The sequence below is a fragment of the Pristis pectinata genome, chromosome 3, assembly GCF_009764475.1.
Source record: "Pristis pectinata isolate sPriPec2 chromosome 3, sPriPec2.1.pri, whole genome shotgun sequence".
NCBI classification, from domain to species: domain Eukaryota; kingdom Metazoa; phylum Chordata; class Chondrichthyes; order Rhinopristiformes; family Pristidae; genus Pristis; species Pristis pectinata.
Genome location: NC_067407.1, coordinates 41,040,317 through 41,057,181, shown reverse-complemented (window position 1 = coordinate 41,057,181; position 16,865 = coordinate 41,040,317). Strand labels below are relative to the sequence as shown.

Sequence of the window (16,865 nt, the reverse complement as noted above, 5' to 3'; positions counted from 1 at the left end):
TCCAGGATTTGGATCCAGCAACGATGGAGGAATGGCAACGTGCATCAAGGTCAAAATAGAGTGTGATTTGGAAGGGAACTTGCAGATGGGAATGAAGGTTCAGGGTTGTTAGTGTAGTACCAGCAAAGCAGGCTGTTTTGAATGGTATTGAGTTTCTCCAATGTTGTTGGAGCATGGGAAGGGTCATTGACTTAAAACGTTAACTGTTTCTATCTCCACAGATGCTGTATGACCTGATTTATTTCCAGTGTTTACTGTTTTTATTTCGGCTTTTCAGCATCTGCAGTACTTTTCCTTATCTGTTGTGTTGAATGTGAGGATGAGGTCTGCAGATCCAGCCTGGCAACTGTGTCCTTCATGATTCAGCTAGCTTTGTCAGTGATGGTGCCACCAAGCCAGCCTTGGTGATTTGTCTCTCAAGTCCTCCAATTTAACCTTGTTACTTTCATTATTCCAAGTGTTGCTCAACATGGAGCACTGATAAAAGAAGGGACATTAAGTGGTAATCAGGAGGAAATTTTCTTGCTTGTCCTTGACTCAATGCCATGGCATTTCCCATTTTCTGGACGTGATGTTCCCTTCTGCTAAATACCACTCTACTGCCACCTCTTGGTGGATATGACCTGTTGATAGAAGAGAACATTGTGATTGAGGGGCCTGACATTTTCTGTAGGGTATGGATCTGATCATGACTGCATTTGATAGCCGGTTGACTAGCTGTGCGATAGCTCTCCAAATCTGGTCACCAGTTCCCAGATGTTCAGAGGAAGAATTTGCAAGGTCAACCGAGCTTGGGAAGAATTTTGCCATGTCTGAATTTGGTGCCTTAGTCAATGTTTGATTATCTAACTATTAAATCATTTGGGGCTGAAAATTTGTCCTGCATTTTATTTATTTTTAAAAATTGCTGTTTACTAATGTATAAAACAGAATAACGTTTAGATTTGGAGAAGTGTCATTCATGTCGGAAACTCTTTATAATGTTTAAATGTTGAATGTGATCCAAAACAGGTGGTTCATCGTTTTCAAGCAAACCCACTACACCTACTGGAACATCAGGAGGATCATTTCAACCAGTGGGGTCTCCACAGAAACAATCCCCTCAACCAGTAGGAGGAGGGTCTTGGCAACAGAATGCAGGATTCGGTTGGCAACAAGGTTCATCTGCCTGGCAACAGCCACAAACTAAACAGTCAAAGCCCCAGCAACCAGTACCCCAATCATCTCCACAAAATAGACCCAACTATAATGTGAGCTTTGCTAGTGTGATTGGTTCTCGAGAGGAACGTGGGTCACGAGGACCTAATTTTGGTAAGTATGAAGGCTTTTCTCCACTTTTTAATGTCTTCCAAGCAAAAGAAGCAAACAGGAAAGTAGATGCAAGAATAACCAAATGATGGCTCTTTTTCCCTTGCCTTTAGGGATGCATCTACAGTTAATTCAGGTCTGAAAGTATGAGTAAACAGGAGCATAAATTTGTATTCGGATTATTACTGCTACTTGTTGCTCTGCTAACTGTCTTTGATGTCTCAATTATATGTAATTAAGTTTTGTCTTTGTCTATTTTATTTCCCTTCACTACAGCCTGTTGGCAGACAGTTTTGCTTTCCTTCTTTACATCAGTTTCTGATTTCAGTTGCTTAATTTTTCAGACATAAAATGCTTTGACAAGAAGGACCCTTTTTTGTTTACAAAGTGGCAATGTGACTTGTTCTGATTGCTATTGTGTATTTGTAGATAGTTCAAAATAAACTTTAGAACCATAGAACAATATGGCACAATACAGGCCATTTGGCCCACTATGTTGTGCCGCCCTTCAAACCACACCTATGACCATCTAACCCCTTCCTCCCACATATCCCTCTATATTAAATTCCTCCATATGCTTACCTAACAATCTCTTGAACTTGTCCAATGTATCAGCCTCCACCACCACTCTAGGCAGCACCTTCCATGCACCAACCACTCTCTGGGTGAAAAACCTCCCTCTGATATCACCCTTGAACTTCCCACCCAATACCTTAAAGCCATGTCCTCTTGTTTTGTGCATTGGTGCCCTGGGAAAGAGGCGCTGACTGTCCACTCTATCTATTCCTCTCAATATCTTGTATACCTCTATCATGTCTCCCCTCATCCTCCTCCTCTCCAATGAGAACAGCCGTAGCTCCTTTAATCTCTCCCCATAATCCATACTCTCCAATCCAGGCAGCATCCTGGTAAATCTCCTCTGCACCCTCTCCAACGCCTCCACATCCTTCCTATAATGAGGCGACCAGAACTGGACATAGTACTCCAAGTGTGGCCCAACCAGAGTTTTGTAAAGCTGCATCATCACCTTGCGACTCTTAAACTCGATTCCCCCGACTTATGAAAGCTAACATCCCATAAGCTTTCTTAACTACCCTATCCACCTGCAAGGCAACTTTCAGTGATCTGTGGATATGAACCCCCAGATCCCTCTGCTCCTCTACACTGTCCAGAATCCTGCCATTAACTTTGTACTCCGCCTTGGAGTTTGTCCTTCCAAAGTGTACCACCTCACACTTCTCTGGATTGAACTCCATCTGCCACTTGTCAGCCCAGCTCTGCATCCTATCAATATCCCTCTGCAAGCTTCAACAGCCTTCCAAACTATCTACAACACCACTGATCTTTGTGTCATCTGCAAACTTACTAACCCACCCTTCCACCCCCTCATCAAAGTCGTTAATAAATATCACAAAAAGCAGAGGTCCCAGAACCGATCCCTGCGGGACACCACTAATCTGAATGTGCCCTCCAATCTGAATGCACTCCCTCCACCACAACCCTCTGCTTTCTACAGGCTAGCCAATTTTGAATCCACACAGCCAAGCTTCCCCGGATCGCTTGGCCTCTGACCTTCTGAAGAAGCCTACCATACAGAACCTTGTCAAACGCCTTACTAAAATTCATGTAGACCACATCTACTGCACTACCCTCGTCAATCTTCCTGGTCACCTCCTCAAAGAACCCTATCAGGCTTGTGAGGCAAGATCTTCCCTTCACAAAACCATGCTGGCTGTCCCTAATCAGTCCATGCTTCTCCAAGTGCTTATAGATCCTATCTCTTAGAATCCTTTCCAACAGCTTACCCACCACAGACGTAAGGCTCACCGGTCTGTAATTCCCTGGACTATCCCTACTACCTTTTTTGAATAAGGGGACAACATTTGCCACCCTCCAATCCTCCGGTACCATCCCCGTTGACAACGAGGACTCAAAGATCTTAACCAACGGTTCAGCAATCTCCTCCCTTGCCTCACAAAGCAGCCTGGGGAATATTTCATCAGGCCCTGGGGACTTATCTGTCCTAATATTTTCTAACAACTCCAACACATCCTCTCTCTTCATATCTACATACTCCAGAACATTACACTCACCTACACTGTTCTCAGCATCATCAAGACCCCTCTCCTTGGTGAATACTGAAGAGAAGTATTCAATTGAGAACCTCACCCCCTTCCACAGCTTCCAGGCACATCTTCCCACCTTTGTCTTTTAATCGGACCTATCTTTACCCTAGCCATCCTTCTGCTCTTTACATACGAGAAAAAAGCCTTGAGATTCTCCTTAACCCTGCTTGCCAAAGCCTTTTCATGTCCCCTTCTCGCTCTCCTCAGCCCTTTCTTAAGCTCCTTCCTTGCTACTCTATATTCCTCATGAGCCCTGTCAGATCCTTGCTGCTTACACCTTATGTATGCTACCCTCTTCTTCCTAACTAGTTGTTCCACCTCTCTTGTCACCCACAGTTTCTTCACCCTACCATTCCTTCTCTGCCTCACTGGGACAAATTTATCCCTAACATCCTGCAAAAGATCCCTGAACATCGACCACATCTCCATAGTACATTTCTCTTCAAAAATGTCACCCCAATTTACCCTCCCAAGTTCTCGCCTTGTAGCCTCATAATTCACCTTCCCCCAATTAAATATCTTCCCGTCCTCTTTGCTCCTATCCCTGTCCATGACAATTCTATAGGTTATGGAGCAATGGTCACTGCCCCCCAAATGCTCACCCACTGATAGATCTGTCACCTGACCCAGTTCATTACCTAAAACTAGATCTAATATGGCATTCCCTCTAGTCGGCCTGTCAACATACTGTGTCATGAATCCATCCTGGACACACTTAACAAATTGCGCCCCGTCTAGTAGGTGCCAATCAATATTTAGATAGTTGAAGTCTCCCATTATAATAACCCTGTTATTTTCGCATCTTTCCAAAAATGCCTCCCAATCTGCTCCTCAGTATCCCTACTGCTACCGGGGGGCCTATAGAATACTCCTAGAAGGGTAACTGCCCCTTTCTTATTCCTAACTTCCACCCATATTGACTCTGGAGAGGATCCTTCTACATTATCTACCCTTTCTGCAGCTGTAACTGTGTCCTGGACCAGTATCGCCATCCCTCCTCCTCTTTCTCTCTCTCCCCCCCCCATCCCTTTTAAAACACTGAAAACCAGGAATATTCAATATCCATTCCTGCCCCAATGTCAGCCATGTCTCTGTGATAGCCACAATATCGTAGTCCCATGTACTTATCCAAGCTCTCAGTTCATCTCCCTTCATTCCTGATGCTTCTGGCATTCAAGTACATGCACTTCAGCCCATCCACCTTACTACTTTTATAGTCTGTACTCTGCCCCTCCATCCTCAAAGCCTCTCTACCTGTCAGATCTGACTTTTCCCCATCCCCTTCTTCCTCTGACCTACTCCTTTGGTTGCCTTCCCCCTCGCAATCTAGTTTAAACCCTCCTGAACCACCCTAGCAAACCTGGCCACAAGGATATTGGCCTCCCTCAAGTTCGGGTGTAACCCGTCCTCTCTGTAAAGGTCCCACCTTCCCCAGAAGAGATCCTCATGATCCAAAAATCTAAAACCCTCCCTCCTGCACCAACTTCTCAGCCTCCTCATAATGAACAATATAAATAGCAGTTCTTGATCCTAGGGAATGTGACATAAGATAGGAAAGGATCAAATTGTTCACTAGGGAAGGTAGTAGGGCTTTTGCAATAATATCAATGTCTTTAGGTTGGGAAGGTAGGGAAAAAACAAGCACATTTTCTGTTCCTGGCTTCTGCCCAAGGATATCACATAGAATGTGCTTGCATATTTTGATCATCTGTGATGCCCACCGGCAAATTGACTTTACCGTCAAGGCTTTGGTATGAAAGATATTGCTGGGGTTAGGGTGACATGGTGGGCTGTAACCTAGCAATGCATTCAATAAAGGAATCCAGGGAGTTGGGGGGGGCGGGGGGTGGGGTAAGAGAGAAATTTCACTTTGATTTATTATACAGTTACTCTTAAGCATAATTTATGTTGCATTGCAAATATGTTACTCCATCTTTGTCTCCAAATACTGAGGTAAGACCTGTTGTTCAATATGTTTCTTGGCTTCCACTTAACTCCTTTAGTTGCAGAATGTTAACAAACTTGGCATTTGTTTTTCTCATCAGAGAAAGAATTCCAATGTATTTGTATTTGTCAAGAACAGTTTTTTCTAGTTTCCAAAGGTTCCATCTAGCTCGAAGCAGAACTGTTAATGATTTTTAAAAAAATTTTCTTAAAATTCTGTCTGTAGTTGCACATCTGGAAGATGAGTCCACTTTGGACGTATCCCATTCATAGACTAGTGCAACATACTGAAGTGATCTTGCTCTAATTTAGTAAAGATCATTGTTGTGATTGTGGTTCTCCTTAAATAATGTAATACTGGCATTTATTTGAATTAAAAGATGCTGGTTATGCTAATAGGGACAGTTCTAAATGATCTGTCTTTTAATTGATGGATCATCTTGCTGTTCTAACTCACCCAACTCAAACTTCATGACCTGTGGTAAAGATTTTCCAATTTATTTTAGGAACCCGGCCAAAAGTTGCAGACAGTAACTTTGAGGACTTACTGTCAAGCCAAGGGTTTGCTTCCCAGAAGGAGAAGAGAGGCCCAAAGACGATATCTGAAATGAGAAAGGAAGAAATGGCTAAAGACATGGATCCGGAGAAATTGAAGGCGAGCTGCATTTTTAACTAGATTATCAATAGAAGAGAAGAAATTTCATATTTTGTTTAACTTGTAGAAAACAGTAATTTACTAAAGTAAAATGCTATGCTTTCTTGGATTTTGAGTTCATGATATGGAAGGAAGTGTGTTTTGTATGGATTGAAAATTGGTTATACATAGAAAACAGTATTGGAATAAGTGGATCTTTTTAGGCTGGAAGGACGTAACTAGTGGAGTATCCCAGGGATCAGTTCTTGACTCTTAATTATTTACTAGTAATGACCTAGAGGAGGGGCAGAATGCAAGGTATCTAAGTTTGAAAATATGTGGAAGGGCAAGTTGTGAAGAGGATATTGTTACTGTGCAGCAGGACGCAGATACATTAATTGAGTGGGTGAAAACTTGACAAATTGAGCTTAATGTGGGGAAGTGTGAGGTCACGCACTTATGTAAGATGAATCAAAAGACAGATCAAAATCTAAATTGAAAGAGACTGCACATGACTGAAGAACAGTAAGATCTAGGTGCTGTCCGTGAATCACAAAAAGTTAGCAGCCAGGTACAGCAAGTAGTCAAGAGAGCAGATGGCATTTTGACACTTATTGCAAAGGAATTGGAATTTAGAAGTAGTTAAGTTTGTCTTCAATTGTACAGGATGTTGGTAAGGCCACATATGGACTATTGCACACAGTTTTAGTCTTTACCTAAAAGTATATAGTAGCAACAGAGGCAGTCCAAAGGAGATTCACCAGGCTAATTCCTGCAATGACAGTTTGTCCTATCAAGAGAGACTAAACAGGTTGGTCTGTATTCTGTGGCATTTAGAAGAATGAAAGATGATGTATTGAAACATACAAGATCCTAAGAGGGCTTGACAAGGTAGATGTAAGATGTCTTCACTTGTGGGAGAGTCTCGAACGAGGGGATATAGGTTCAAGACAAGGGGCTGCTCATTTAAAACTGAGGTATGTTGAAATTTCTTCTCGCTGAGTGTAGTGAATCTTTGCAATGATCTGCTCCAGAAAGTAGTGGAAACTAGCTTGTTAGAAATATTTAATGTGGAGGTTGATGTATGTTATGAAAGGTTAGGGAATTGAGGGCCATGGGATCTGGCACAAAGGAGGAATTGAGGTGTGGGGTGGATCAGCCATGATCATATTAAATGGTGTTGCAGGCTTAAGGGACCAGGTGGCCTATTCCTCTTTTCTTGTGTATTTAGGAGTTGTGCAGCCTTCCAGGACAGATGACCAACTTGTCCCAATTGTTCTGAAGCTGGCCCTTGGGAACTGTATTATAGCTGGCTTTGACTACAGGCACAGCAGGGAAGGAATAGATATGCTCAGTACCTCCTACTGGGTTGACAGTCTAACCAGTATTTTAGAAGAGAATGATGAGATTAGTTATTTGAGTAAAAGGAAGATGGTGCTTCTGAAGGTTAAATCAGTTACAGGAAAGCAAACTGAAAACCTTGTTGCTTGCTTGGATACATTTAAATGGCCACTTTGTGTCTTCAAGATCAAAATGAAGAAAAGGTTGACAAAAATAATTTTCCCTTTTTCAAAAATAAAATAAATGCATTTGCATGGGAATGCATATTTAGTTCAAGGACTAGCAAAGAGCAATTGGAAATTACTACACCCCTTTTTTTCAGATCAATTTCAGGTCTTAATCCTCATTTATCTCCAAAGGAAAAGATAGATTTCCTCTTGACTTAGTGTCTTAATTAAACAAATGATAAATAAACATTATGATAGTAAGAGTGATGAAGAAAATACTGTTTTTTAAGTGCCTTAATCACAGCTAAACTCTGACTTTTATACTTTGTTGATTCTTGATTTCATGTCAGGACTCAAGCAAAGATGTACACCAAGATAATGCTTCAATTAAGATCCCAGATATCTTAGAGCACATATTGGGTTACGTAATCTGTTGGAATGTTGTCTTGTCCCCAGTGGGAAAGTAACCAAATATAATGAAGAATGATGAGATGAAATCTTCTTTATTACTGTTTGGAAGGGACATGTGCAAAATGAATTTAGGAAAGCATCAGTCAATTTTGAGCAATTTAATAAAAATCCTATTAATTGGTCATTTAACCCAAACAGTTACATAGCTTTCTGGTTTGGGAAGTGGTATATTATGTTCTTGTTGGATATTTTTGTGAAGCAGTGTTTAAGGTAATCATTTGTAGCAAAATGAGTTTTCTTTTATTCTTCATCTAACATCCTGTTGGATATCCTGAATATGTGTTGCTTTTGTGTACTAAAAGTGAAAATTGTTCAAATCCCCAGCACAAATCTAAACATTCACAAGTGATTTATTTTGTTAATTAGGAAAAAGCTGGATTAGAAATGTATTTTGGTATATTTTATAACCAAAATATCTTTCTATACAATGATAATTTACCCTTTAAAGTTTTTCACTACAAAGTCTGGTCCCTGCAATTAAATTTCATCACCTATCCCACTGTTTCTCCTATTATATAATACTTATCAAGCCAAGATAAATTATATCGTTTCAATTTCAGCTACTGGATTGGATTGAAGGAAAAGAAAGAAATATACGAGCGTTGCTGTCAACAATGCATACTGTTTTATGGGAAGGGGAAACAAAATGGAAGCCTGTTGGTATGGCAGATCTAGTAACTCCTGAGCAAGTGAAAAAAGTCTATCGGAAGGCGGTACTTGTCGTTCATCCTGATAAAGTAAGTTCATCCCACCTGCCAATGTTAAAGTATGTTAATGCTTGCCATCTCTTCAATGTATTAGAATCATTATCATGCCAAGTCTTATTGGTCCTTGCCTACTGCTCAGAATTTCACCAGCATTCATCACCATGTCTGTAATTACCTGGTACCAACACAAAAGCCAATCAAGATTTCATTGCATCCTGCAAGCAGTTGTTGGGGCGTTGCAGTTAATAGACCCCAGACAACATAGTCCTGAATCCTTATCTTCAGAATGGCTCTGACAGCCTTCAACAGAAATTGAAGGTGGGAGTGCTGATTTGGTTTCTGCTGAAAACCCTGTGAATGCTTTAACATGTTTTGTATGTTTTTGAGTTTAAATACATTTCAGTTTATTGTTTGGATATTAACCTAGCCTTTCACCTCAAATTGGATCATAAATTTTGAGATGCAACAGTTTGCATAAGGCAGCCTACTACCAACCCACTAATTGTACGCCTGACAATAACAGACTTCTGACAAACTGTCCCAAAGTCTTTCTGCAATGGTAAATTGATAAGCATAAGTCATGACTTGATGGAAATGGCATTCTGTGTCACTATGCTTGAAGTTAATTGTGGAAAGAACACGTATTGCTAAAAAAACAAATTGTTGGAGGAACTCAGTAGGTCAGGCAGCACTTGTGGAGGCAAAGGGATTGTCAATATTTCAGGTCAAAACCCTGTTTCAGGATTGAGAGTGTAGAGAGGAGGCTGCCAGTATTCAGAGTTGAGAGGGAGGGTGAGGCAAGGGCTGCCAGGTGATAGGTAGAACCAGGTGATGAGGGAGATGATGAGCAGATTGAGCCCAGTGGATGAGGAGGATGGGTGGAGTCGGGAGATATTGGCTGGTGGGTGATGGATCGCGGGGTGTGGGGGGAGTGGGGCGATGGAGCCAGGTTGGGAGGGGGAGGGAGTGAAGGCTAGAGGTAGAGACAAAAGCTGGAAGGTGACAAGTGGAAACAAGAGGTTGCAGATGCTGGAATCTGATAAGTAAGGAAGGTGATAAGTGGAACCAGATAAGGGAGGAATGATGGGGAGATGGGGGATAAGAGAGCTGAAGGTGTAGTGTGTGGATGATGGGCAGATGGAACCAGCTTGGGGGAGGGGAATGAAACTGGGTGATGGTGGGGAGGGAGGAAACCAGAAGGAAGGAAAAAAGGAGCACAGGAGGTGTGGGTTACTTGAAGTTGGAAAATTCAATGTTCATACCATTGCAGGCTACCCAGTCGAAATATGAGGTTTTGTTCTTCTAGTTTGCTTTGGGCATCCCTTTGCTTCCACAGATGCTGCTTGACTTGTTGAGTTTTGTCCAGCAGTTTATTTTCACTCCAGATTCCAGTATTTGTGGTCTCTTGTGTCTACGTGTATTTCTAATCCTTAATTACTCTGTGCATGTGATGGTGGAGCACTTGCATATTCATGTGTTGGATGCTCCTTTGACAATGCAATGAATTCCGGGATATCAATCCAGCAACTATAAAGAACTGGCAATATATATCCTGGTCAAGATGAGATGTAACTTGGAAAGGAACGTAATGCTTTGGGAACACCATTGCATTTACTGTTCTTGATGGCAGAGACTGAGAGAAGTGCTGTTAAATTAACACACAGAAACTGCTGGAGGAACTCAGCAGGTCGGGCAGCATCTGTGGAGGGAAATAAACAGTGGACGTTTCAGGACAAGACCCTTCATCAGGACTGGAAAGGAAGAGGGCAGAAAGTAGAATAAGAAGATCTGGGCAGGGGGAGGAGTACAGGTTGGCAGGTGATAGGCGAGTCCGGGTGAGAAGGGGAAGGGAGGGGGGAATGAAAGGGAGTGATGCAAGAAGAGCTTTGTCTTCCCTCATTCCTGCGGCCCCCTCACCCCTTCTCTTTCTCCTCCCCCACCCTTGTGACCTGCCCATTTATTCCCCACCTCTTTCTCCTTTTTTCCATGGCCTACTGCCCTTTCCTACTGGATTCTTCCTCCTTCAGCCCTTGGCTTCTTCTACATATCACCTCTCAGCTTCTTGCATCACTCCCTTTCACCCCCACCCACCTACCTTCCCCCTTTCACCTGGACTCACCTATCACCTGCCAGCCTGTGCTCCTCCCACTCCCTCGACCACCTTATTCTGCCTTCTGCCCTCTTCCTTTCCAGTCCTGATGAAGGGTCTTGACCCCAAACGTCGACTGTTTATTTCCCTCCATAGATGCTGCCTGACCTGCGGAGTACCTCCAACATTGTGTGTGTGTGTGTGTTGTTCCAGATTCCAGCATCTGCAGAATCTCTTGTGCTGTTGAATTAAACTCGATGAGTTGCTGCAATGTGTCATGTAGATAGCACATATTGCAACCACAGTGCATCGATAATTGGGTTGGGGAGGTGCAGTGACCCAACAGATTTTCTATTTTGGATGGAGTTCAACCCTTGAGTGCTGTGGCTGCACCAATCTAGATAAGTGATTTGGTTTTAAAGCATTCATGATTTTGTAAATATAGGAATGGTTTGGAAGGGTCACTTTGACTTCCCAGCTCTAAAAGCCAAAGTGCTGAAAGGACTAAACCATTTAAGTCCTGAGATGTGAGTGCTGGAAGGTTCAACGACTATGATGTAGTTGAAGGTAAATGGGTTGGATGGCTTTCTCTCGTTAGTGATGATCATTCTTCCCAATTAGCATGTTATGAATTTTACCTGCTTTTGTGAGCCTAGATTTGTATTGCACTGTTATCCAGGCCTTTTCGGGAACTGTCATCTCTTGGCATCATGTGGTTGTCCTTTAATTGTTTAATTTTAACTTTGACCTCTGGGATGGTAGGGCTCCATAGCACCATGTTCAATTGATTTTGCTTTGCAGTCAAAGGTGATTGTTATTCACCTTTGCATCTAGGTCTGGATCAAGCTGTGCTGAGATTTGGATATCAGTAATTCTGGTGGAGTTCAAACTGTGTGTTAGTGAGGAGTTGTTACTTGATGCCCTTTAAGGATGATTGGATGATGACTGTTTGGCATTTGATTAGAACATGTGTTAATGGGGATAGGATTAATGTGTGTAATTTCAGTTTTTGTCCAGTAGATGCCAATGTTACAGCTGTAAAAGGAAAAAAACTGGCTCTAGTGCAACTAAACAGCTCATAACCAGTGTGTCATAAGCAGTATGTATGCAGTCCAGTCAGATACTTTATTATAGAAAACAGATTATACCAATTAGTGCCACTTAGAACCATGGGATCTCTGGGAAATAATAGGTTGAGTAGGATTAGTTTATAATTTTGCCTGAACACACACAACACATCAGCCTTCCCTCTGGTAACTAAGGCTCCAAAGCCCTGTCTTTTTACATATTAAACTCATCTATCAGTATTTATTGGCAGCTGATCATATACCATTCTTGAGCAGATGTGCCAGGGCTTGAGAGCTTTGCTCCGTTAATTGTAAGACAGCTTTGTTTTGTCAATAACCTTCTGTTTTTAAAAATTTAGCATATCATTGCTATAGCAGGTGGATATCTAATTCCAAGGTATACCTGGCACAGCTACTGTCATACCTTTGTGAATTCCTATTGGACCAAATTTAGTTTCTTGGCTTCATGAAAAGAAAATGTACTTCACCATAAGATCATAATTTAAGGCAATGCACAGATATGCTGGTGACCTGTAACATTTCATTATTGCCCAATTTTTGACCGATCCTTAAATGTACTCTGCAAGTTTATAGTGCATGGTGAAGGTGCAAGCAGTCTTGATGGAAGGAATGCTCATTACTGTTATAAACTTTCTCTTCATAAGTATGCAATAGTGATCATTCCTATCGAAGCTATCTCAGATAGGTAGATAAGTGACACATATGTTTGAGGACAATGAGGTAAGTTTGTTTCGTTATGTTGATTTCTTTACCAGCAGATTCAGGCTCAATATGATAACTGTCCTCCAGTAATGTGCTACTGCTGATTTACTCTTAATAGATATTGAAATTGCCCATCAATAGTGCAGTTTCTGCCTTTGCTGCCCCTAAGTGATATTCAACATAGAAGAGTTGTGATTGATCAGTGTGGGTTTGGAGGGTGGGTGATGATTAGGAGGTTCCCTTTATGTTGTCTGCTCTTAGGAAATTACCACCTACATGAATATTGAGGTGCATTCCTCCATTAGTTTTTCGAATACAGCACCCCTCAACCTTGCTCCTTACTCAGGTGTATTGAACAGTATAAAGTTCTGGTACTGACATCAAAGATATGGACTCAACTCATCATAAAGTTACTGGCAACTGTTCCAGCCTAAGCACCATTTTAACAGGTTGATAAATCTTGATTGCGATCAAACAGCTCTCTGGCTTTGAAAATTAAGTTTGATATTTGTTTTGTTTTTGGCTTCAATTATTAGGAATTTTGTAATTTTCTAGTTTGGTAATCTGTTATGCCTGTTTTGTGATTTAATTTTTTGTTCTGATTTTCACATCCAGGTTTCAACTTTCCACTACCCACTTAAGTGTTTCAATCTGGTTAAAGAGGTGTAGATGTTTTCCTTAATGCAAATTCTCCCTGAAAAGGGTGTTGCATAGTTTGAATATTTGACTGACAATAATTTGCTCTGCAAAAGCACAGCAACAGATTATGGCCAAGTGCAAGTGCGAATGAATAACTAACATTGTTTATTTACTCCTGGGAACAAAATTGATCCTAAAAAGATAAGTGGGACTCATCTTTCAATGCTTTAAGAGCATAGTTGTCAAGGTGTATAGAAACAATGGTAGTCCAGGAGCAACACATTGGAATGTTTTCTGCTGAGGATGAGGCTAAAGTACGATATTGGAAAGTTAATGTTACTGTTTTTACATGTGCTGGCACTGCATGATTAAAATGAGGATGCTATATTTTTATGAAATAAAAGATTGATGGAAAAAAGTAAATTATTCATTGTTGAAAGAATGAATTGGTCACCAACATTTGGTGCTCTGGAATGGAATAATATAATAATAATTACAGAAAAGGCTAGAAATGGTCAAAACCTAGCAGCTCCTGGAAGAAGCAGAATTAACTTTTCAGGTTGATGATCTTTCATTAGAACTGTAAAGTTCATGTTGGATCATTTTGTGGTACTCAGATTGTGACCTGAGACATTCTGCTACTGAGAAAATAATATTAGAAAGGTTTTGGTTACCTTTTATGTTTCAACAAAAGTGATTCTTTTTGAATGTGGTCTTGTGTTAAATATTTTCTAGGTAAAGTGTTTGTGGACTTTATAAGCCTAGCTCAGGCTTTTGAGTTCACTGATGCCCACTTAGAAGTGCTGGTGGCACCTTCTCTGCTATGCTGCCTCATCCTTTTATTGAGATTGGGTTATTGCTTAAGTTTGTGTGATGCGTTGTGCTGCTTCACCGGTGGATTGATTCTCTTAAAATGTTGAGACTTCTATTTCTTAAAGCATATTCATGTATTAATGAGGGCTTGGATTAGCATAACCAAGATGATGCTAGAACTCTAACAATGAAAAAAAACATCCAGAGGGGAATCTAGACTTGTCAGTGTAAGGATACCTTGTCATTAAACTGGTATCTGTTTTAGTTTCCAACTCGCTTCAAGTTTGGGTTCATTATAATGTGGCAAGCCATACATGAGAAAATGACAATTAATGTCTTCTTCCACAAATAGATTTGCTTTCTCTGCCTATCTTGTGTGTTTATCCTGTATCAGAATTGAGCATTAGTTGACCGCAGCAGGAATTGTGGAAGACCCTGGATTTGAGAGTGGTGATGCCAACAATTAAGAAGAAATTAATTCTGTGAACATAGGCAAGGCTGGTATTCATCCTTAGTTGCCTTTAGGTGGTGATGAGCTCTTCTTGAGCTACTGCAGTCCAGTTGGTGAAAGTACTTCTGCAGTATTGTTAGGCAGCAATTTAAAGGAATTTGTCTTGGCACATTAAAAATGTGTTTTGGATTTAGAACCATACAAGTGATATGTGTGGAATTTAACTGGTTTGGCTGAAAAGGAAGATGTACTTGTAATAGCACCACATCTCTTAAATTTCCAAATGTTCCTTATAAACAATAAATGAATCAGTCACAGTCACTAAATTAACATTGTGAATTTAGACAATAACCTGTGGGGATAAGACTGGAGACAAACGTAAGTTGAAGAACTTTTTTTTTCTCTCTCAAGATTGAATAGATTACATTTAATCATAAGAAAATGTAGGATGTATTGCAAATGGAAGAACTTGGCACGGTCAGAGTCTAATGTCATTTTGTCATTCTGTATATTTTTCTTCCAGTGAAGAATGTTTAAGATCACTAATCATTTGCTAATCGTAATTTGGTGGGTAATCATCTGCCTGAGCCTAATGTTCTGGATTGAACTAGAAGTAAAAGAATCCAGCAAATGGAATAACATTCTAATGTATGGCTGATTATGTTTTTACAGTGTCATTCTACATTTGATGTATGCATTTTCATTTCATTTTCACAGGCTACAGGTCAGCCATATGAACAATATGCCAAGATGATATTCATGGAACTGAATGATGCCTGGTCAGAATTTGAAAGTCAAGGCCAAAAGCCTCTGTACTAATTTAATGCAAACAATTTGCCTGTGTTTACTGTTGACTCTGTAACTGTGTTGAATGTGTAGTTCCCTTTTTGCTTTAATGTTGATGTATATTGCCTTCCCTTGGTAAATCTGAATACAGGCACTCATTTACTACATTAATTGTGTAGATATCACTCAACCAAACAATTCCTGTTTCAATAACAAGTCCTTTTACATGGGGTTTTGTTTAAAAGTAAATGATAACTGGAAAAAAAACTAATACAGGAATTTTTTTGGGGATAAAGGTAAGAATTGACTCCTGTGATTTTTTTTCTACTTTTGTTTGCAATGCAATTTGTAACATATTGCCTGAATCTTAATATTTACACTCTTTATTCTGAAATACGTTGCATGTAATTTGAAACTTATCATGTTGAAGTTCTGCTTTTCATTTCATTTCACACCATTTGAAATTAGTGTATTAGCATAGTTGTTACTGTTACTAATTGCTGGACAATGTAACATTACTGAGTCTGTGTATATGTAAAGAAAAATTAAACACCTTGTCTAGGTAAAACAACAAGCTTTATGGTACATCTGGAATCATCATCTCATACATTCAATTCCTGATGGTACTGATCAGTATTACTCACTGGCAATCTCATTAAGTGTCTTGCCTAATAGCCACTTGGGATTGTTGAAATATGTTGCATTGTGAAACAAAATGGTTTGGAACTGTGCTTGTGGTTCTTGCATATTGAGCTTCAGTTATTAATAATGCTGTTGTGAGTCATTGCCAAGGTGAGGGTTTAGGCAGCTTCATAGCAACAAGAGGAAAATATATAGGACAAATAGTTATGCTTAAAATGTACTTCACTGGAATAGTTTCTCCTGCTTTGTAGAAGCTAAAATAACCAAAAGCTTTCCTTGGCTCTTTTGCTGAAGCAAAGTAAACAAAAAAAAGGGAAGAGTATTGACAACCTCGAAGATCACCATTCTAAAACGAGGAAAGTTGTGAATGAAGGCTGAGTGGCACATGGAATGTCATGGCAAGAGTGGCTGCAAATATGACCTAGACTATATTTTGAGCACCAGTTGTAAATATAGAAATCCATTTTTCAGATGCATCCTCGTATCTAATGGAAAATTCCTAATTCTAGAACATTATTCCAAATGTTTTATTTAATATGCCATTTTGTTTGTATACACCATGTAATTTGTTTGAATTTTTCTTTTTAAGATGCTTTATTCTGCAGTCTGTGATATTGCAGAACAGCTTAAAAGATTTGTTGTCTATTCACTTTTGTGAATCATGCAGATCAGAGTACAAGAGCTTCACAATTTAGTCTTTATGCCTGAATATACAGTCCATGGAATGTCACATTAACTTTGATTTATAACTTGTTCCTATGGTATAATGGGAGGGGTGAGTGGGGAAAGGTAAAGAAAGTGTAGATTGAATGTTAAATTCATGATGATCTTTGTTTGTTACATCTGATGTCATTGTATGAAATGTGACTATTAAGAAAATGTCTAAGTTCTAAATTATGTTCATTACAAATTGTACATAATACTGCCTGTATTGACATGAAATAAACGTGTGTATTG

At 40.1% G+C, this 16,865-nt stretch overlaps 1 protein-coding gene across 7 annotated transcripts in view; it reads left to right on the top strand.

The window, feature by feature from the left end:
• dnajc6 (DnaJ (Hsp40) homolog, subfamily C, member 6) overlaps window positions 1–16,865 on the top strand; it is an 88,710-nt gene extending 71,845 nt beyond the window's left edge. For all 7 annotated transcript variants that reach the window (XM_052011625.1, XM_052011623.1, XM_052011622.1 and 4 more), the window contains 4 exons: window positions 1,012–1,311; window positions 5,885–6,033; window positions 8,552–8,728; window positions 15,198–16,865. In XM_052011625.1, coding sequence (XP_051867585.1) covers window positions 1,012–1,311; window positions 5,885–6,033; window positions 8,552–8,728; window positions 15,198–15,299 — 728 coding nt within the window. In that variant the 3' untranslated portion in view covers window positions 15,300–16,865. The remainder of the gene's footprint in view (window positions 1–1,011; window positions 1,312–5,884; window positions 6,034–8,551; window positions 8,729–15,197) is intronic.